General features: G+C 35.6%; 2 protein-coding genes across 5 annotated transcripts; one reads left to right on the top strand and one right to left on the bottom strand.

Annotated features, from left to right (window-relative positions):
• The first annotated feature begins 9,115 nt into the window (after positions 1 to 9,115).
• On the top strand, positions 9,116 to 14,334 carry LOC126718302 (protein WVD2-like 7). Of its 4 annotated transcripts, none has more exons than XM_050420421.1 (9): positions 9,116 to 9,373; positions 10,201 to 10,761; positions 10,842 to 11,198; positions 11,347 to 11,405; positions 11,522 to 11,596; positions 12,024 to 12,126; positions 12,229 to 12,300; positions 12,622 to 12,732; positions 13,546 to 14,334. In XM_050420421.1, exons 1-9 carry the CDS (start codon positions 9,302 to 9,304, stop codon positions 13,759 to 13,761), a joined length of 1,626 nt encoding a protein of 541 aa, XP_050276378.1. In that variant the 5' UTR covers positions 9,116 to 9,301; the 3' UTR covers positions 13,762 to 14,334. The 4 variants fall into 4 exon arrangements, with proteins under 4 accessions (XP_050276378.1, XP_050276380.1, XP_050276379.1 ...); XM_050420422.1 differs by lacking the exon at positions 9,116 to 9,373 and adding an exon at positions 9,623 to 10,094; XM_050420424.1 differs by lacking the exon at positions 9,116 to 9,373 and adding an exon at positions 9,625 to 10,079.
• An 869-nt stretch (positions 14,335 to 15,203) lies between these two features.
• LOC126718301 (two-component response regulator ARR11) lies at positions 15,204 to 21,357 on the bottom strand. Its single transcript, XM_050420419.1, has 5 exons — positions 21,021 to 21,357; positions 18,566 to 18,718; positions 18,070 to 18,444; positions 16,998 to 17,074; positions 15,204 to 16,413 (listed from the first exon to the last, which is right to left on the bottom strand). The coding sequence occupies exons 1-5, from the start codon at positions 21,145 to 21,147 to the stop codon at positions 15,400 to 15,402; spliced, it is 1,746 nt and encodes a 581-aa protein (XP_050276376.1). The 5' UTR covers positions 21,148 to 21,357; the 3' UTR covers positions 15,204 to 15,399.
• Positions 21,358 to 23,181: the final 1,824 nt, after the last annotated feature.

Raw genomic sequence — 23,181 nt, forward strand, 5'->3', positions numbered from 1 at the left:
AGCCGGAGAGTCTACCATTTTCTTAAGCTTACCCATCCCCCTAATCCTAGGCAATGCAAAGATGATTTACTTAAGGAAGAACGCTGGGAAAGGCAACGGAAAAGAAATGTGCACTTACGGGTGAGGAACTTGTCAGAAATCTTCAAAGGGATGACTGCGAAGGCTTGAACACTTTGAAAGGGAAGGTACTGGAGTGCTCTGAGTGCTTGAGTGCTTGTCCAAAAAATGGGGAGGAAATGCCTTTAAAAATCTTATATATCTGGGAGAAGCTAGACAGACATACTCCCGCCTAGAGAAATGGAAATGATATCAACCGTTGATCTGGCACCCAACCGTCGGATTGAAAAGATATAAAACCGCTAAAAGCAATAATTAGCACCTCATGGCTCATTAAACGCCTTCAGCATTAATGAGGCACGTGGGAAGCATATCTTCGCACGGGTGAAGCAGGAATCCACAATAAATAATCCTACGAATGTCAAAATCCCGCCTTTCCTCCTCGGACGAGAGAGAAAGAGCCGGAATTTTGAGGGGCTATTGTAGGGGTAAAATTCCCGAGTCAACAATGGGCCTTGGGCCCTGCACGGAGTCTAGCCATGACCAAAAGGGAAAAGGGGGACCAAAAGATTTCCAGCCCAATCCTGTTGAGCCCAACTTACTTAAAAGACGTCTGAGGAGGAATGTCTCCTCGAACACACCAAATACAGGCCCAATATGCGCCCCATCTACAGTGAAGAATCATCCCAAACAAATGTGGGTAGTAGGATGAGCCTCACAAAGCAGGAAGAAGGAAGAAAATGTAAGACGTCCAGGGGGAAACCACAACTGCCGCATTAAATGCAAGGAAACTACTTTTCCAGCCGCATTAATGTGGAGAAGACAGGCGAACAGTGTTACATTGACCAATGCAACTCACAGAAAGATAAGGTGGATGTCCGATGGGATAGGCACTCAAGTGAAGGTCCAGATGGTTAACAAGTGTAAGGCTCTTATCAATTTAAGGAGGCTATATAAGAGAAGGAAATCCCCATGAAGAAGGGATCGGAAATTGGAGAAGAGAAAAAAGAGAGCGAGAGAGAGGAATGCTGTAGTCTTTAATCATAACAAGAGGTGCACCCATACGTCTCTTCGGACCGAGTATTCCGTGGACATAAAGGAGATAGTCTTACGTTTAGACTGCTGCATGGCATACAATTAACTAACGTTCACTTCGTCCAGCCCTAGTTCTGTAACCCGCTCTCTACAAATTCATTGTATAGGGTCCTTTGGGCCAGATCCACTTACTTGCTGGGCCTAAGCCCCAAAAACCGACCCTACAAAAACTAAGGGTGTGTTTGTTTTGGGTGAAAATCACTTCCGGAAATGCTTTTCCGGAAATGCGGGTGTTTGGTTGGTCCAGAAAATAGAATTTTCCGGAAATTGATTTCCGTTGACCAAAAAAAAAAAGGCTTTGACTACGGAAATCATTTTACACTTTCATTTTCACTTCAAAGTATTTCTGGAAAAAGAGAGAGAGAGAGAGAGAGAGAGAGAGAGAGAGAGAGAGAGAGAGAGAAGAGAGAGCCTAGATCGGAGAGAGAGAGGAAGAAGAGACTTCGCCGGCGACCACAGACGAAGCTCCAGTCCGACGATCGCAGCACCGCGCCGCTAATCGATCGCAGCACCGCACCGCTCGATCGCAGCACCGCACCGCTCGATCGCAGCACCGCGCCGCTCGATCTCATCGCTCGATCTCGTCTCCAATCTCGCCTCCGCTCGATCTCACCTTCTCCTTCGCCGCGCGATCTCAATTTGACCGGATTTGATGATTTTTTTTGCTGGGTTTTGTTTCTTTTGTGAATGAGTGTGGAATTGATTCATTATCCACATGTTTACAGCTGAGGAAGTGTATGGAAAATTGGGTGGCTTGGCTATGTAAAGCATTTTCTGTAAAAATGTTTGGACGAACCAAACACCGAAATTGATTTTCCGTAAAACAATTTCCGAGACAGCCAAACAACCTGAATACATTTTCCAGTGCAACTCACAGAAAGATAAGGTGGATGCAACTCACAGAAAGATAAGGTGGATGTCCGATGGGACAGGCACTCAAGTGAAGGTCCAGATGGTTAACAAGTGTAAGGCTCTTATCAATTTAAGGAGGCTATATAAGAGAAGGAAATCCCCTTGAAGAAGGGATCGAAAATTGGAGAAGAGAAAGAAGAGAGCGAGAGAGAGGAATGCTGTAGTCTTTAATCATAAAAAGAGGTGCACCTATACGTCTCTTCGGACCGAGTATTCCGTGGACATAAAGGAGATAGTCTTACGTTCAGACTGCTGCATGGCATACAATTAACTAACGTTCACTTCGTCCAGCCCTAGTTCTATAACCCGCTCTCTACAAATTCATTGTATAGGGTCCTTTAGGCCAGATCCACTTACTTGCTGGACCTGGGCCCCAAAAACCGACCCTACAAAAACTAAGGGTGTGTTTGTTTTGGGTGAAAATCACTTCCGGAAATGCTTTTCCGGAAATGCGGGTGTTTGGTTGGTCCAGAAAATAGAATTTTCCGGAAATTGATTTCCGTTGACCGAAAAAAAAAAGGCTTTGACTTTGGAAATCATTTTACACTTTCATTTTCACTTCAAAGTATTTCTGGAAAGAGAGAGAGAGAGAGAGAGAGAGAGAGAGAGAGAGAGAGAGAGAGAGAGAGAGAGAGAAGAGAGAGCCTAGATTGGAGAGAGAGAGGAAGAAGAGACTTCGCCGGCGACCACAGACGGAGCTCCAGTCCGACGATCGCAGCACTGCGCCGCTCATCGATCGCAACACCGCATCGTTCGATCGCAGCATTGCGCCGCTCGATCTCGCCTCCGCTCGATCTCACCTTCTCCTTCGTCGCGCGATCTCAATTTGACCGGATTTGATGAATTTTTTTGCTGGGTTTTGTTTCTTTTATGAATGAGTGTGGAATTGATTCATTATCCACATGTTTACAGCTGAGGAAGTGTATGGAAAATTGGGTGGCTTGGCTATGTAAAGCATTTTCTGTAAAAATGTTTGGACGAACCAAACACCGAAATTGATTTTCCGTAAAACAATTTCCGAGACAGCCAAACAGCCTGAATACATTTTCCTTTTTCAGAAATTAGCATTTTCGGAAAATATGTATTTTCCGAAAAACATTTTACAGGAACCAAACACACCCTAAGTACAAATACTAAAACCAAACAAGTTTTTTGGTGGTGGGTCCCACAGAAAACTGAAAATGAATAAAAAAATATTGCACTTTTTTTAGCTAACTAAACTGGCCCTTAGTTTTCCTAATTTGTGTTTGGTTGTGGGGGTGGAAAAGTAGAGGGATGTAAAACTTTTTTGTTTGATTGTGGGGGTGGAAAAGTGAATGGATGTAAAACTTTTTTATTTGGTTAAGAAGAAAAATGGGAAGATAGAATATAGAAATTTGTATAAATTTACTCATATACTCTTATTAAAAATGGTGCCTAATTAAATTTAAGAAAAAAAAAAGGCAAACAACCAATCAAAAAAAATAATAAAATCACTCAAGTTTATTAAAAAGAAAAATCGTGCCTAGTAAAAAATAAAAATAAATTTAAAAAAAAAAAAGAAAAAAAAAAAAAGAAGAAGAAGAAAGAAGAGCAAAACACCCTAAAAAGATCCAAACACCAAACCAAAAAAAGACCAAAAAGAAAAAGAAAAAGAAGAGTAGTGTATCACGCCTAGAAGAAACAAAAATAGAAGAAGACTACAACTACTCTTCCACTCTCTATTTTGTCCTCAAATTGGAGAGATTGAATTTTGGTAAGCCTAGGGAAAAAACACTTAAGCCCCACTAATTTTCCCTCTTTAAAATCCACCCAACCAAACACCCCAAAAAACATTTTCTCTCCCCTTTTCTCTCCTATCTTATCCATCCTCTCTAAATCCACCTAACCATAAGGATTTGTTTCGTTGGAGGGGTGAAAAAATGGGGCGATAGAAAACGGGGAAAGGATAGAAAAGTGGGAGGATAGAAAACGGGGAAAGAATGGAAAAGTGGGAGGATATAAGAAATTTAGTTTTCTCTCATATGTGTTTGATTGAGAGGATGGAAAAGTGGAAAGATGAAAAACTCATTTGTTTGGTTAAATAGAAAAACGAAAGGATAGAAAATGTAGTTAGTATAACTTTATGATTGTCCTTATTAAATAAAACAACAAGTAACACATTTTTTTTATTTAAAAAAAATTGTGTATGGACATTTCATTTGAAAAAATAAAGAAAAAAGAACAAGCTAATGGATCCAAACACGGAATGAGAATAGAAGCAACACAAAAAAAACACAAGGAAGATAAAAGGCAAAAAGGTGAAAAAAAAATGAACTTGGTCGGGAAGGACAATTTCATCCAAAATCACCTAGCAGCATGCCACTCCATTTTCACCCCAATTTGGGGAGATTAGAGGGTGATTGGTTTAAGTAAAACTCTAACTCAAAACTTAATTTCTATCACTCAATTCTCAAAATCTGTGGGCCTCACCTTAAGAAAATTTGTTTAGTTCAATTTTTGTTCTTAATTTCCATAACTTAAAGCTCAAAAAATTGAGTTAGAGTTACGGAAATTGAGAATAACTTTTTGGAGTTTTCAAGTTATGGAAATTGAGATTCGGTGGCATACTTGTAAATTTGAGCAATTTTGTGGGACCCATGGTAATGACTTGTCTCATCGAGTCAAACCACAACAATTACTTTGCTCCCAACGACTCCTTCTTCTTCTTTTTTTTTTTTTTTTACAAGAACCTGAAGATGAATAGCAATCACAACATCTCAATAAGCTTAGTATGGGTTTAGAAATGTGCAGTGACATCCTTTTCCTTCAAGCATTGATCTCTCTTTTTTTGTTTCTATTTTGCTTTGCCATAGCAATAACATCCTTTGAGTGTTTGGATAGAGATTGAAATAATCTCTCAACTATGATTATTCATACTCATCTAATAGATTCAATAATTCATCCTACTCTGAAGTCTTCATTCTTCTTCTTCGCCTACTAACACTAGAAATCTAAAGTCTCATCACAATCCTCTCCCCAGAAATCAATATCTCAAACCCAAAATCAACAAACCCATAAATCCAAAACCCATAATCAGCAAACCCATCAATGAAATGATTGGATGAAAAGAACTACTTGAAGAAAGAGCAAAATGAAGACAAATACATATCAAACATAAGATCTAACTAAATGGGTAGATCCAAAAGCAACAACTGAGAGAAAGAGAGAGAGAGAGAGAGAGAGGTGAGGGACCATACCAATCTAAGGTAGTCACTTGAATTTGCCGAGAAGGATGGAGATGGAGACTTTTGGGTTGTTACTGTTGTTTGTTCTAATGAGTGGAGAAGAGAGAAATGAAAGAGTAAATGTAGTGTAAGAGATAGAAAAATGAAAGAGAGTTGGGGGGGGGGGGGGGGATAAAAGAAAACGCGGGCTAAGGATTACAACCATTCTGCCCACTTTCAGCTTGTGGGCTTCACATTTTGAGTTAAAGATGAGTCTTTTAGCTAAAACTACACCTAAGTTTTTGAGTCAAACATAGTTGGGAGAGAGTAATGAGAAATGTAGAGAATAGGATATGAGATATGGGTTAGAGTTTTAAGTCATGCTAAAACCAAACATAGCCTTAAGTTTTGGTGGGCCTAGAGAGAAAATAATCGGGCCCTACCATTTTTCTCTCCCCCTCCCTTCCTAACCAAATAACCCACCCATCCATTTTCTCTCAATTTTTTCACTCTCCCATTTTTATCCTCCCCAAAATGATCCCAACCAAACATACTCTAAGTTAGAGAATTGTGCTTTTATCGCCTTAAGTATTGATTTGGTGGAATGTCAACCTGACACCTTCAGGTTTTGTTGATTGTATGATCTAGCAATGCCTTTGAAAATGTTTGTTAGGAGGGAGGGATGATGGTTTGAATGATAAATTTCTAAAAACTTTGGTAGTTGTAGTGTACGGAGGTGAATTATGATGTGTTTTTAGTGTTTTTTCAATTCTTGGTGTTTAGGGTTGTATTGGATGGAAATGGAGTAGTGCATAATGAGAGAGGGGTGTTTTGCATAATGTGAGTTTGTATTAATGAATAAGTGGTACAATTCTATGTAATTACAAAAAAGTGATCATCTGATTCAATCTCCTTGAAAGATTTATTAATTCAAGAATCGTAGAAATGTAATCTTGATTCAAACACCAAATATCTTTCAATTTGGTTGAAGAGTGGATCAAAGATCTTTTGAACAAAATTACAATAAATCTCTGATTATGAGCTTGTTAGAAAATCTTTGTTCTTCGCATTATTCATGTTCTTTGTGTGCTCTTTGTATTCTTCATGTGCCCTTTGTCTTTGAAGGTTTATGGTGGAAGTTTTTCAAAGATTTGGAGGCTTGAATCTATAGAGCTTCACCGATTAATGATTTCTTGAAACTTCTAGAGGCTTTTGAGTTTGATTCCAATGAACTTTAAGATTTAGAAAGATGATTTGGATTTTTTTTTTCAAATGTTCTTCGTATATAGAAGCTAAAGTTCTTAAAGTTCTTGGAGGCTTTGAGGCTTGGTTCCTACTAAGCTTCTATGCTTTATGAATGCTTCTTGGTGTCTAAAATGCCTTAAGAAAGCTCTTATTTATAGGAGTGTGGAGAAGTTTAAGTGACATGTGGTTGAATTTGATTGGTGACACATGTCATAATCTGAGTGGAGGAACCTTAAGATTTTGTCTTCAAGACACAAGACATCATTTGATTGGCTGAAATGTCTTAATTTTCAAGATGACACATGTCAGCACTTAATTAGATTGCTTGTGTCATTGCCAACACGTGTCGACGTGTAATTGGCTCTTGTATGCTTTTGATGTTTTTGCTTCAATGACACTTGGCAAATTTATGTTAGTCTTTGAATAGTGGCAATGGAACCCACTAGTAATACATGGCAAGGACTATCGCGTTTTCATATTAGACCTTGGAGCTGCTTTGCCAAAAATGCAAATAAGTTTGAAATGTTACCGTTGTTCATTTTCAGCATTATCCCTAAACTACCCTTATTTTTATTTTGAATTCCCAATTTTACCAAGATCTCTATAAAATAAAAAATAAAAAAATACCATCATGTAGGAGAAGAATTTCTCTAAACTTTATGCTCCCTCCTCATCAATTGCAAGAAGCCCAAAAGAAGAATCACACTGTGCATGTAGTCGTGGTTCTTCTTTCTTTTCCTTTCCTCCAACTTCTAACCAACCAAACAGACTACAAAATTCTAAATCAAAAGTGCAAATTTCAATTCCAATATAAACCCATAAACCCACTGCTGTTGTGAGCTTTTTCTTCTACTATGAGATTCTTCTTTTGTAGCTGCGGCTTCTTCTACTCTCATTTTTTGTGTAATATAATTCTTTTTTCTTGTCTTTTGGGTGAAGAAGAAGAACTGTATTTTGGGTGAAGAAGAAGACTTGAAGAAGAGACAAGATGGTGAGTGGAGGAAAAGAAAAGATATTTGATGGGAATGGGGGAAGAAACAGGTGGATGAGAAAAAAGTAAAGGAAAAAATAAATAAATAAAGGTAGTGATGGGACACATGAACTTCATGTAAGGAAATTTACTAAATAAAAATTACAATTGTGTTAAAACATAACAAATTTTCACAACAATTGAGCTGTCAAATCTTTCATATATCAAAATAAAATAAAATAAAATAAAAAATATTAGACTAGGATTGACCACAACTAAAAACAAAGAGTATTGTGAAAATATTATGACATTTTATTATATCTCTAAACTTTTTAAATTAGTACTATTTTTCTTTAGAAAAAAAAATAGTCCTATTGACAGAATATTTTTATAACAATTTCATAATAAAGTTTACATAATAAGTTGTTATTGGTTCTCATCTAGACCTACTAGTGACATAATTTTTTTTCATACCATTAACAACTTGTCATATAGACTTTATTGTGAAATTTTTATGAAAATATTGTATCTATAACTTGCATTAAGAGAGGTAATTAAAACAAAGAATTATCTTTAAATATATCTTGTTTTTTTTTATAATTTATAACTCGAAATGTCACTTTTATAAGTATTAAAAAAAAAAACTCAATTTTTTCAAAAAGTATTTTTTCATAGTTTTTATTAAACACTTTACTTAAAAAAAAAAAAAAAAAAAACTCAGTCCATACCGTACTTTTTAAAACAGTCACTTTTTAAAAAAGGACCGTTTGAAAAAGCTGAACCAAGAACAGGAATTCATTCTCTATGCTACAAGAAAACAAGAAAAGGAAGGAAAAAAGAAAAGGGAAAAAGCCCAAAACAAGAACAGTAAAAAAAACACACACACAAAACTACAAAAGAAAAAGAAAGGATGAAAAAGAAAAGCGCTCTCAAAGTCAGAAGAACAGCCTTGCATAAGTCGTATTTCCTGGATCCCTTGTCAAGCCCCACACGTGTTGAAGAGACATATCCCCTCACTTGTATCCGTTGGAGACAAAAGACGTTGCAAACTTGCAAAAGTCTCTATAATTGGAATTAGAGTTGTCTTTCCTCTATTATCTTACCTTGGTTGTTGTTCCTTTTTTTTTTTTTTTGGAGAAACAACCTTGGTTGTTGTTCAAATTCAAATATTAACCCAAATCAGAAATAATAATAACGGTCCTACTTTTGGCTTAATTAAAAAAAAAAAAAAAGTAACCCAATTAAGTATTATAGAGAGATTAATCCAATCTATAACCTCATTCACAAACCTTGACTTGTATATTCTATTAAAAAAAAAAAAAAACACAAAAACCCATTTGATTTGTATGCATAAAAAAGGGAACTAGACGTTGGAGAAGTTTTAGGACCGGTTTGATAGAAGAGTTTAAATAATGTTGTTTGTAGGTTTTTTAAATATGTGTGAATTAAAAAGTGTATAAAAATATATTATAATATTGTTTAAAAACTCAAAATAAGTTGACAACTCTATCAAATGTGATCTTAAATTCTCACCCATGTGACCCAGCTCAAATCCTAAACGTTAAAAAGAATAGTGCTTTTTTAGAAGATCAATAATAAAAATTAGTTTCAAAGGTCAACCAGAAAAACACTTCCTTTCCTTAAATAAAATAAATAAATAAACCTTCTTTTTTTCTGCAACACGAAATGGACCCGGGAGAGCCTGTGATTCAAATTTAAAGCCTTCAAGGCTTCAAGGGTTTACATAAAGACTAAACCTTTTCTTGTTAAGAAAGACTTAAAAAGCTTTTGTTGTTGTATTTCTTTGAACATTTTTGTTGGTTTAGTGTGCAAGAACATGGGTGAGTCAGCGTGTCTTAGGAGATCGTTCTCTCACCCTCCTTCAGATGGTTCAAGAGAAGCTAAAGAGGTCAGTTTTCCAAACATTCTTGAAAGTTTCTTTCTTTTTGGTTTTTGGATTCTAAGTTAGTGTTTAGTTAATGGGTTTCTTGTATTTTCTAGAAATTCTTGATGGGTTTTGTATTTTAATGTAACTGCTTTTGTCTTTTTTTGTTATGGTCTGTTTGGATCCTGAGAAAACGTGGGAAAATGACAGGACATGGGAATCTTGTAACGGGTTGAGATTAATATGGCTGTTGTACTTGTTTCGTTTCTTTCATTTAACAACCACACACTGTGTGCTGTTATTGCTTTAGACGGTTTATGGTTTTTTTTGTTTGGTTCATAACTTCTTGTTTGGTTCTTGGAAGAGTGAGAGAGAATTGGAGAGAAAGTGCTTCCAGATGCTTAATCAAGGAAGCCACTATTGAGCAATAAGCAGTTTTTCCGCCCTTTCTTTAAATAAAATAAGGGAACCAAATGGGAAATTTATGTTTCTCTTTTGGGCTCCCAAATTATCATTGAAGTTTTTGCTTAAAATTTTTTTCTTTCCTGTTTTGCACACATTTCCATCAATGAAGCTTTTGAATTTTGATAGTCCCTTGGTGTAATGTATAATTATACATCAATTTTCTTCCTTATCTTTTAATTTATATTTAGCATTTCATGGCTTCCTTCTGGAAAAATCTTGAGCTTCTATTGTTCTGCATCACAGAGAGGAGCAAGTAATTGATGAGGTTTAAATGTCATGGGTATCTACCTTTTTTTTTTTATTTTAAACAAATAATCAAAGTTTAATTTGTACTTTCATGTATTTCTAATTTATTTTAGGACATGAGTAATTAATTTTAATTGCAGACTGACCCCATTCAATGTCTTGGAGAATCAATCTCGTTTGGAAGGTATATGTCAGAATCCTTGGCCTGGGAAAAATGGTCAACCTTCTCTCACAATCGTTATTTAGAGGAAGCTGAGAAGTTTTCCAAGCCAGGTTCTGTTGCTCAGAAGAGAGCTTATTTTGAAGCTCATTACAAGAGAAAAGCTGCAGAAAGAGCAGCAGCATTGGTTGAGGAAGCAAATGCAGCGGCTTGTAATGTTTCTGAGTCAGAAACTAGCGACAAACATCATAATGACTCTTTCATGGATTCAGAGTTGGTGGAAGCAGACAGCCGCAAGGCCGTTGATGAACCACATGTGGAAGATGCTCCTAATGCTGCAATATGTTATTCTGCTGAAATGAATGTATGTAATCCTAATGTTGAAGAATTGGAAACAACAAAGGTGGAAGCAGCTGAGGCTGTAATGGTAGAAGGTGTTGATGTGGAGGATTCTGCTCTGGTTGAAAATATAGACCAAATTGAAAAAGTTGAAGACCACCACAAGATTATGACCACCCAAGAAGAGAAGAAACTCAATAAGGTTTTTCAGTTATGCCTATTTTACTTGTTTTTAGTAAATTAAATGTGCCTAATACTGCCCTCTTCACTATCTTACTGCAGGTAGCTCCCAGTAAGGAGATTCCTGCTTCACCAAGCAAGAAAAGACAAGCGAATTTTTCTTCGAAGCTATTAACTCGACCTTCCAAGCTCCCAGTCTCTCCTTCCAAACGAATGATTTCTATGCCACTAAGAAACAGAATTAATAGTGTGGCAGAGTGTGAGAGGACAGCAGGAGATCTAGTTGACAAAAAGAGATTAACTGTAAAATCACTTCACATGTCAATCAATTTTGCATCTCGTACTGGCAAAACAAGTAAAACAACTCCTGTTTTTCAAGAGGTTGGAAGTGCAAGAAGTGATGAAAATTTGTTTGACACATCCCAAGACAGTTCAACTCCTGAACGAACTTCGACTAGGGTATTTACTTCTGTTACTTGCGTTTGTTTAATCTATCTGCCATTCACCTTGTTCCACTTGTACACACCCACAAAAGTACACATCTGAGTATTATTTTTACTAGTAAAGATCTGTTAATATGACTGAGGAGTTCTTTTGTGCACTGCAGGCATCTGTAAATAAGTTAATTAAGCAACCTTCAGTAAAGCTCCAGCCAGAAGATCGAAGGTACTTTGCCTTCTGAATGTCCTTGCAATATCTCAAATGGTTCCTTTTCCATCTGTGCTTTTGATGCGTGCATACAAAAGAACTATCCCTTACACTGACATGATTATCGATTACAGGACTAGGACACTACTTAACAAGTCAATTTCAGGAGGAATAACAGAGGATGGGAAAGAGCACTCTCTCTCTATGGAGTAAGGAGTTTTCCTGTTTATCACCTCAATGGTTCACCTTTTGTATAGACACTGGATTACCACCTAAATTGATCCTGCTTTTGCTACTCTTGCTCTTCAGGATCTATTTACTTAACTTCATTGATCTCTAGAATGCATATAGAGAACTGTTATTACTTCTATAAAAAATAAAGCACTGTTATATTTAGCCAATTTATTTCAATAATTTTTTGAGCAAATAGCCAAATGGTTCCCTTAGATTTTGAAAAGAGTGGAATCTTATCACTTGTGTGTGTGTGTGTGTGTGTGTTAGAGAGAGAGGAGAAGCAAAGGGTGGTTGTTTAGGTGAGGTAGATGCATGATTGGGTGTAAAATATATTTTACCAGGCTCTGTAACATTTTCATTTGGAAACTTAGAGAAAATTCTCATAAAATGTTTGTGTAACAGCTGCTCAAAACCATCAAATGCAAGTGGATTTAAAGCTCGAACTCCTACTATATCCTCTCCGTTTACTTTCAGGAGTGAAGAAAGAGCAGCAAAACGCAAAGAGGCAAGATTAGATCCAATAGTTCTTGTTTTTTACTTCTTATTATATGTTATGATTTAAAATTGTGTCATTACTTAAAAATATTTTTGCTATTATTTATGACAGTTCTTTCAGAAGTTGGAAGACAAAATAAATGCCAAGGAGTCAGAAAAAGTGCAGCCACAAACCAGGCCTAAGGTTGATCACATTGCCTTACTATAGCTTTGAGTAGGTGATATGGAATCCCATGCGGAAAATAAATAAATAAATAAAAATTATGCAACTCTATAACTGGCTTTTTAAGGCGAATAACAAAATGCAGAAATGTATTGAGGGGTCCAACAATGTGAATTGGTTCAAGGGTTATTGAATGAGTTGCCCAGTTGATCTGCTATAACACATAACTTCAGGGTTGTGTACGTTTCCCAATAATATAGTGATGTGAAGTGATTGCACAAATCATATCACTTGCATGGTGAGCTCATTTAAAACCTTCTTTCCTTTTAAACTTTTGTGCAGGAGAAATCACACTTTGATATCAAAAATTTGCGACAGAGTACTGATTTTAAAGCCAAACTGAATGAAGATTTAAATCATAGATCACAATCACTGAGCAATCCCCCAAAGAAGGTACTTGTAGCTTCTTAACTTGACTCTCTATGACGCAGAATTTTGGGTTAAAACATGCATTACATATGCAGTAAATGCCTTTGAAGTAATTTGGATAGGCTCTGCTATGAGTTTATATGTACAGGTACTTAGCACTGCAAAAAAAAGAAGTAATTTCAGGATGTTTTGTTCCAGCCTACTATGTCAGTTCTGATGGTTGCTACTTTGTCAGTTCAATAACTCTTTCTTTGTTTTTGTGGCAAAAATACGCTTCATATCCTATAACTTTGATAACTTGTCATTTTAGTTCATCCTATAACAAAGTCACGTAAGTCCTTCCATCCATTGCAGTTAAAAGGTTTTTGTTAACTTCCTTAAAATGACATTATTTCTCATTTTTAACATTAAAAAATAATGTAAGATTATTTTATTAATATATTTAAACCAAAAAAAAAAAAAGAGAATTTTTAAATTTAGTGGACTAAAATGACAATTGTTCAAAGTTAATATGGACTAAAATGAGAATTTTTAAACTTAGTGGGCTAAAATGACAATTGATCAAAGTTAATAGGGTGTAAAGTGTATGTTTGCCTTTATATGTTATTTGTTGCTGCTTGCTAGTGAGTGGAGAGGGGCCTGATTCTCTGTAGACACCCTCAAGTATTGTTACATTTTCTTTTCTTTTTTTATCTTCTCTTGTAGTATTTGTTTCTCCTCCCCCTTCTCTTCCAGGTGGAGAAGCCGAGTTTGTGGCTGTTTTTCTGAGTGTTGGTTAGATGCTTATCCAATCAGAGTTGCTGAAAGGAAAATATACTGATCATTCATATTTTGCAGATCTCATTGAGACAGCCTCGATCACCAAATCTCAGAAGAAAGCCAGTTCCCAGCCCAGTCCAGGATTCAAGCTCTCGGCCTCCTCGAATACCTCTAGTCAGAAATGGTAACTCTAAGCGTGTTACAGAAAAATTTGATAGAACCACATACTGTTCAGTCACTTCACTACCTAAGAAGAATGCACATGAGAATGCTTCTCCAAATATTCAGCATTAAGTATCAAAAGAGAGCAGATTGTTTCATATAAGCATATTATTGGACATCCTGACAACCCGGACCTATCCTTGTAATTACGTATTATGGAGAGAGTGATAAGTGAAATGGGATTCACCTGAGGGAGGATATCAATGCAAAGTTAGTGTTTTGTGTTGAGAGCTTCTAATAAAATCAGTGATAAGTGAAATTTTGTAGCAGTTTTTCCAGTACTTTTTTCTTTGTAAACATGTAGGAGATAAGCACTATGATGCACGGACGCAGCAAAATAGGTGCCCCACCTGCGTCCGACGTGGCCCAACACGGCGACAAGCGAGTGACGCTGTTGCTCGCGCGTCGGTGTCACGTTTGAGGTTTTTTTTTTTTTTTTTTTTAATGGATTTGTGCCAACTTGGCTCTGATTTGCGCCGAACCGGGCCAATTTAGCCAAAACTGGGTTGTATCGGCTGGCGGCCAAAACAGGTTGAAATCGGCCTTGAATCATCCTAGAACAGTCGAAATTGGCTTTGAATGAGACCCAAACATTCTAAATCTGTCCTTCCTCAATTTTATTTTGAATATTTGTTGCTTCTTTTTTGTTTTGTGTTTCTTGCCTTCTTCTTTCTTTGTTTTGTGAACCAAGGAAATATAATGTGTTTTTTAAGAATATTTTAATAGTAAAAATATATAGAAAATATAAATAAAAATATTTTTAATAATTTTTTAATTGCTGCACTCCGCTGCACTTGCATTCTACTTTTTAAAAGATTGTCGAGTCTCGCATCCGCACTTGAATCCGGAAACGCACCCGTGTTTCATAGGATAAGTATTGGCAGTGGAATAGCAAGCATATTTGTAATAAGACTGGCTTTGTGCTTATTTGTGTTGGAAGCATGTACAGTTGATCTTAGTTTATACTATTTCTTAATGCTTTACCTTGAACTAAGGTACAATGCTTAAATTACCATGTGACTGAAACATTTAAGCTTGTATTGAGACTAAAAGCTAAAAACCTAACTGAATTCTCAGAATTATTTGGGGGGATAAGGAAGGGCTGCTTGGCAGTTGCAGATTCCAGCTTTCTGATATGGCATGCCAAGATGAAGTATCTTGTGACTATCATATGCAGTACTCCCTCACATTTGGTAGACTCCACACACCTGTGGGATCCATATATTGTGACGGAGGCGCGGTATAAACTGGTCTCATAAGATAATTTTTTGCCAGGATAGGACAAATCTGCATCCTGCAATACCAGCTATAGAATGGTGTGATTAGTCTTGTAGCAGAAATTAGAGACCAAAAGTAATGTCATTTTTAGGTTCAAAAATCCAAATCAGCTTACTAGATGGGCACAACTGATCATTTTTGTACAGATGATAGCTCTTTTATTTTTTTTTTTTTTGGTTCAGAGAATTTGTGAAGGAAAATGACTTTTGTGCACATGATAGGCCCGTAGGCTTGGATTGTTTTCTACAAACACACAAAACACTATTAATGCATGTCCCATGTCAAGAACTAAACTTCGACAAGCAAACTTATTATGCTAAAAGTTTGAAAACACTCCTATTATACAAATTAAAACATCCAAGTCCAAAGTGGTCAGGAAATAATATCCCAAACCTCTCTTCCTGCAAGAAGGTGCAGAGCTGCAGAGCACGGTCAAGCTATAAATAGACCTTGATCAACAATTGGACATTCTGTTGTTGAGTCGATAGGACACTGGAAGTCAGCAGTAAGTGGGTCATACAAGTAGAATGGAACTTCAGCCAGGAAGCCCGGATCATCGTAGTCAATATAATCTATACTCTGTCCAAAATTCATACTATAATAATCACCTTGAAGCCAGACGGTTAAGTCCTCATTGATTGGTGCAAAATTTGGGTCACTCGCTGATGTCAGGTTTCTTTGGCTAGACTCTAAGTCAGTAATGCTCAGATTGAAGCCCTGTGGTTTCGTGCTTGAAATCACAGTGGAAATGGGCTCAAAAGATTGATGATTTATTAATTGGCTCTTGGTTTGAACGGGAAATGTGTCAATTGCACTTTCTGTTGGACTGACATGGCTCACATGCTTGCTCTTGAACTCAGTGAACAAAGGCTTAATTTCGATAGAGCCACTTATGTCTCTTCCTGTCAAAGAAACTACAGAAGTAACTGCTGGATCTGACTGTAATTGATTCATTTGGATCTGATGCTGTGGACCATGTGGTGGTAGCTGACTGTAGCCATCCTCCAACTGAAGATGTGGCTTAAGTTCTTTCTTGACTTGAGTTTCGGTATTTTCACTCCAAGAGAACTCCGGTGGGTTGGTAGAATCAAATGCTGGATAGCTTGCTTCGGTTTCCAGTGATGCAAAAGAATGACCGAAGCTCTGTGAACTCCTTGCTTTCTGCGGATCACTAACATCAGCGGTCAACGTTCTTTTGATCTCTGTCATCTCTGAAACAATTTTGAGATCACCTTCAGGATTTTTGGTATCAGCATCCTGAGCAATGAAGTTACTGCCACAAAACTGGTAACCATTTGCAACATCATTTTGGTTCAAGCTGATTGAACTCTGATGTCCGTAACTTGCTGCAGGATCCTTTGGAGGAAAATCTGAATGCTTTATGCCACCAAAAGAAGCTTTCAAATCATTTTCCTTTTGTAATCTACTCAAGTAGAGGCGGTACTTCTGGAAAAATAAAAATTTCCTCAATGAGAATCACCATGATATTCAAACAGATTGATCATTACACAGAACTTTTCTCACTCATCTTGACTATTTTCTAATAAGCTGTGCTTAGTCTTTGATTAAATAGTGTGTCTCTAGTTGTACAATTGAATATTGTTGTAGGTGGGAGGTTGTAAAAGCCAGTGTAATATTAAAAATAGACTAAGAATTGCTTGTGATGAAATTGGATAGAAGTTCACTCGAGATAACAGCATACATAAAGTCAAAAAGGCACATAAAATACGGATGTAAATATGATGAAATTAATTTTTTATACATATATTTGAATAAATTCCAAAAACAAGATTGGGTGCGATCATACCAATCACTTTTCAAAAAAGACACAGATCAGATATACAGTGGGATAAAAAAAATAGTCATCAAATACATCATTAACGAGCCAAGTATTTACTTGGTTTTGTAATTGCAATGTTCCTTGGAAACTATACTACCATAAAGGAAAAGCAATAGGTTGTAAAAAGCCTACTTGATAATGACTTTTAGAAATTGTCAAAGACCAAGACTGAAAGGGTGAGGGGATCTACCTGTAAGTGACTAGCAACATTTTCTCTAGTCAACCATGGCACATTCATCAAATCGAGTATCTTTTTGGGGCCAACTTCTGCCAAAAAGACACTATATGTCATGGCTCTGTTGAAGCAAAATAAAGATGACAACTATATAAAGATGACAGCTACATGATTGAGGACCACATAAAGATGAGGAAAAAAAAACACCCTTTACACCCTTTAGTATGGGGGCACCACCAATTTGGTCTCTTGACTATCAAAACTTGCAATTTACACCCTCGAATGTGATATTGATGTCAATGTGACCCTTCCATCAGGATCCGTCACAATCTCACAGTTAACCCATCCAAAAAGGACTCCAATTTTCAGTAGGAAAATAGGAAATAAATATTTACAAAAAAGTAAAATTGTGATTCAATTTTATGGGCCTAATTTTGGGAGATCAATACTCAAATATTATTCAAATTATAAGGAAACTCAAAAGCTATGTTCGAAGTGGATTTGAAAACAGGTTTACAGGAACCCATTGCTAGGATTGATGAAGCAGGTTGCTGCTTCCTTCCACAAATCCTTAACTGCCATCAACCTGAATGTGGGCCCAGTGTTGGAGAAGCCTTATGGGTCTCATGAGATCAAACTGTTACTGGAAATTGAAATAAGGAGTGATCAATCTAAGCTGAAGGAATGTAGTGGAGAGTCAAATGCAACTTGTGATCAGTATTGTTGCCAATGAGCAACCACTTCATTCCCTTAAAAAAAATTGATTCCCCAATTTTTTATTATTTTTCTCCTTTTAAAATTATTTTCTTCTGAAAAAATAAAAATAAAAAGTCTTTTTGGGGCACTTAATGGAACAGTATTGACAGATCCTGATGAAAGGGTCACATTGACATCATCGTCATACTGCGAGAATGTAAATTGCAAATTTTGATAGTTAAGGGACCAAATTAATGGTGCCTCCCACTAAAAGGGTGTGAATGATATTTTTGATTAAAGACAATTATAGTAAGAATCCGACATATATGTTTAGTTTTGGAAGCACATCTCATAAAGAAACTCTACGAGTAGAAGTTTATACTGTACTTACTATCAAACCCAATCTGGTTCACAGCTTTGACAAATTTCTGGTGAAGATCAACCGACCAAACTACTCTATGTTTCTTTGTAGAATGATCACCGAAATCCTTGTCATCATTCTTGTCAAAATCTTTTCGTTTCTTAGAGTTGTAATCTTCCCCACAATACATGTGCCCATCATCAGACAAATCTGATCCATTTCTAGACATTTGAATAATGTCTATGTTTTCATGTTCGATATCCCTGATTTCATGTATCTTCTTTCTGAAAACATGCTGCCATATATTGCGGAGTTCCTTCATTCTTATCGGCTTGAGGAGATAATCACATGCGCCGTGCTGAACTCCTTTCATGACCTTGCTCGTTTCGCCGTCTACAGACATCACTGTGCAGGTTCACAAAATGCAACTTGTCAGAAGCAAGGATTCCAGTGGATGTGAATTAAAAATTGATGGGAATTTTAGCATGTTAGTAAAAATTTCGTATATTAGTATTAGAGAACTGACTAATCACTGGAAGATCCATTTCCAGTCCAACATGCTCAAGAAGTTTGAATCCATCCATGTCAGGCATGTTAACATCGCTGATTACGATGTCATAGCCATCCTTCCTCTCCCGAAGAAGGTTCAGAGCCTCACGTGCTAAATGACATGTAGTCACTGAAATATAAAAATTACAAAGATAAGTGAGAATAGTTTCAAATTTTTGCTGTCATGGTAGAGATGATTGATCAACAGAGTATATTAGTGAGCAGAAGTCATTCAAAAAAGTTTCAACGTAGCAAGAACATAAATAACAAATGCATCTTTATTCAATCAAGTCTAAAAATATGTTTCAATTTTTTGGATCAAACATTTCATTGCAAATAAAAAGCCTTTGCTATCTTCTTTTTCTTATCATAAATAAGAAACCAGATAAGACACAGTTTCCACAGCATTAAAGTGAATGGCAGCAAAAGAAATGCTGAGTGAATCAGGAAAATCATACAAATAGGAATGAGATACCTGAAAGACTTCCCTAAATTTAGTGTGACATGACTAAGAAAAGTAATCAATACTATTGGTTATTTGAAACACAAAAGAGATGGTAACAACTTTGAAGGTCATATGAGAAGTTTCAATCATCAATAAAAGTTTTCAACAGCACTAGTGGATATAAAAGAGAAAACAGAATAGGAAAAAAAATGAACTATGAAAAGGCTTAAAAGCCAATATGAAAGTTCACTGCAATTTTGAAAATATCTGAAGGCATGTTTTCTGATAGAAAGATGGTCTCTAAAGAGAATGAATGTTGGGAGCCCACATTCATGAAGCCAACCCTACTGCTCAAAAAGAAGTTATCCAAAACAAGCTGAAATAATTCAAACTTGAACGGATCTCAAGTAGCCATGTTCAAGTTTGGTTAGAGTAGGTACAATTGAGCTCAAGAATCTTCTTTATCAACAAATATCGTTCATTAGCCTAGCATTACATGCATGATCTGATGAACATTATTCAATCCTAATGCTACAAATGACAATTAGCATTTCAGAACACACAAGCAATCCATTAGATTAAGAAATTCTTCATCAGACCCCACTGCAATTACATCACTTATCAGACTTGTCTTAAGTTTTTTTGTTATTATTATCATTAAGTTATTAAGCCTGCACCTTGTGTGCATCAAATTTTCGAAAGCCTACTCAAGAAATCTGGTTTAGCTCAATTGTGACTTTTCAAGTCATGCTTCAAATCTTATCTTCAAATTATTGCCCTCTTCAGTGACAAGCTGAGCAGTGCACTAGACTCAAAAAGTTTACATGTTGGTCCTTTGATTATCAGCCTCACAAGAGGTAAGTCAATTGAGTAAAACTGAATAGGCACACATATACATACACATATATTTGTGTTCCCAAGCTTAAATTCCTCAAGATAATGAGCCCACCCAAGGTCTAGTTATTGAGCCCAACTCCAGATCTTCAAGAAGCTTCTATCATTTAACTGCTCTAGCCAGACAGTTCTTTTATAAGTAGCATCACTTAAAAATAAATTTTCATAATTCAAAAATCTAAATTCTGTTGGAAACAAATTCCCAATTCTATCCTTATCATCACAAATATTTGAATACAAGAAGGTGGAATCTAATTATGCCTGTTTATTGCTCTTGGAAAAAAGGCCTTTTGCATCACAATTAGTAAAGATAAGAACTACACAAGTATCATAGCATAGGCACCAAAGAAAGCCCTTGTTACCCCTAATTCACCACCTTTAAGAAGCCTTTTGTAACAAACAAATTTAAAAAAAAAAAAGAAAAAAAAAAGGTTTTCTCTTCCTCAGATATAAGTGTTCAAAATTAATGTAAAAATACTATCTCATACTTCAATTACTAACACCAAATTTTTCTCTATTATAGCTTTATTCATAACTACCATTTTTAAAGTTGGGACTACAGTGCAGTAAATAGAAGTCTTAACTTATGCAGTTCATCCATGTCTCGGTTTTGGTGTGACTCATGTTAATTGAGGTTCTCAACATATACCCTTTAATTAACCCAGATCAATTCGATTATCAATTTTCATCAATGAAACTAACAATTTTCACATTAAAAGCCTCAAGCAACAACATGAAAGTCCCAAAATAAATGAATAAATAAATAAAAATATCCTTAATCTCTCCCCTTCTATTTCATTCTCAAGATTTCACAGCCTTAACATCTACATATAAAACATAAAGTGATGAACTTTACATGCAATTCTAATACTTAAAATTAAACCCATGAAGAAAACATAGAATAGAACATACCCAGAAGCCATTATACTGGAACTAACACATAATTTGAGAAACCCACCTCGTAAACAACAAGAATTAGCAAAAGAAACCATAAAAATCGACAACACAACAAAAGCAAACTCAAACGCAGAGAATATCTTTTCAAGACATGAGAGAAAAAAAGAAAAAAAAAAGTAACAAAAGCAAGCAGTACCATCATAAGCACACTTCTTGAGCATCTTTTCAAGAATTTTGAGCCATGTTGGATCATCATCAACAACGAGAACGCGGAGACCGGCCGGGAAGGATTCGCTCCGAGGAGAAGAGAAGCCGTTCTCCATGAAAGTAAAAGCTAAAGAATCAATTGAAGTGATAGGGGAATTGAAGTGGTTTGGGAAGAGAGAGAGAGAGAGTTGAAACTCTGCAAGACCAAAGACAGTCTACGAGGATCAATGTCTTTGAGTTTTAAATATTGGGTTTCTTTGGTTTTTAAGGGAACGATCAGAGAGAAAGAGAGAGAGAGAGAGAGAAAGAGAGTGTGTGTATGTTTGTGGGGGATAGCACCAACGAGAATATATTTGGCGCCGGTTAGCTTAGCTAACGGTCACTGTGGCGCAGTTAGGCTCTTTTTCACCTTTCGGTTTTTGGCACTTTCTCTTTTCAAAAAACACTAAATTAGGAACATAAACGTGTTAACGTGGTAAGAAAAGAGTGTGAAAGACATAATAAAATAAGAGATGTGATAAGTTCATGAAATTTTCACCACACTTTTTAACAAAATTAGGAACATAAACGTGTTAACGTGGTAGGAAAGAGTTTGAAAGACATAATAAAATAAGAGAAGTGATAAGTTCATGAAATTTTCACCACACTCTTAACAAATTATATATAGTTAGTTGTTATTGATTCTAAATTAAATTTATCACTAATATTACCTTTTTTTTTTTAGAGAAAGAGAGAGATAGATTTTTATCATTAAATCAAGATATCAATCGTTTTTTGATGTAAGTAAAATTAAACCACAAATCTCTTATTCAACCATTAGAGATTTTACCAGTTGAGCTAATTAAAACCCACACTAATATTACTTTTTAGTCTACTAGTAACGACCAATAATAACCTAATACTTAAGATTTGTTGTAAAATTATTTTTAAAGATATTGTGGACATAGATAAAATAATGGAAAAGTAACTATGAGAAATTGATTGGCAGGAATTAGGACGCTTAATTGGTAAGGGAAATTCTAAATGTATTACAAAATTTACTATAGAGTAAGTTAATGAGTTCTCTTAAAGTCATCATTAAGGAGAATAAAACAGATTTATGTTGGAAAGCAAGAAAAATAGCAAAAGTAAAACTTTGACTTTTTTTTTTTTGCCTATAAAAAGTCGATTGGCTATGTTGAAAACTTCACCTTAACGTTTGCCTTTAAAATACTTGATAAATATGAACAGTTCGAGCTCGATTCAAGAAAAACCTTGTTCATATTTGCTTGTTTAGAAAACAAATCAGGTTCAAGCAAGTTTAAGATTAATTATTAAACGAGTTAAACTCAAACATATTAGGTTTTTCGTGAACAAGCTAGTGAAATGAGGGCGTGATTTAATTATATATAATATCATATGATGCTTGTCTAAAAATATATTTATATAGACTTGAAATTGGATTGTATAAGTTTGTTAATAGGTTTATATAATATTAAATTATTATTTGTAACTTATTGATGATATAAACAATCTATTCATAGTAAAAACACATAGAATTGTGAAGAGATAAAACATTTTAGCCATGGTTTCACAATATATTGGAAAAAAAATAAGTTAATCAAGTAACTCACAAACAAGCTTGAGCTTGCTTGACAAGCTAAAACATAAAATCTTGTTTGGTGATAAGGTTGAGCTCGGCTCGTATTCAAAAAAAAAAAAAAAAAATTAAATGAACAATCTTGAACTTTTAATAATCAGCTTGGGTCATTTATAGTCCTAGCCTAGGGCTCCAACTCCATTAAAAAGATGACACGTACTTTTTTATGTGTAATGTATATGACTCACTTGACTATTCAGATTAAGTGAGTTATATACATTATACATGACAAATACAACTGTCACATTTCTGTTGGCAGTTGGACCTTCAGACTCCAAACACATTTCGAATCAAACTTTGTCATGTGATTTTCTTACTACTCGATTGAGTCAATTGACAAAGCCATTGAAATCGATATAATTTTTCAAAACTCAACTTACTTTGAAGTAAATTATACTCATTTTCAAAAAAGTTGGAAAATAAGAACTGTACCGAATGCTGCGGGACGTCACCGACCCAAAGAACAGACAAAGGGAGAAGAATATGATGTGGTTTTTTTATTTATTATTTT

Source organism: Quercus robur, chromosome 3 (assembly GCF_932294415.1).
Source record: "Quercus robur chromosome 3, dhQueRobu3.1, whole genome shotgun sequence".
Classification (NCBI taxonomy): domain Eukaryota; kingdom Viridiplantae; phylum Streptophyta; class Magnoliopsida; order Fagales; family Fagaceae; genus Quercus; species Quercus robur.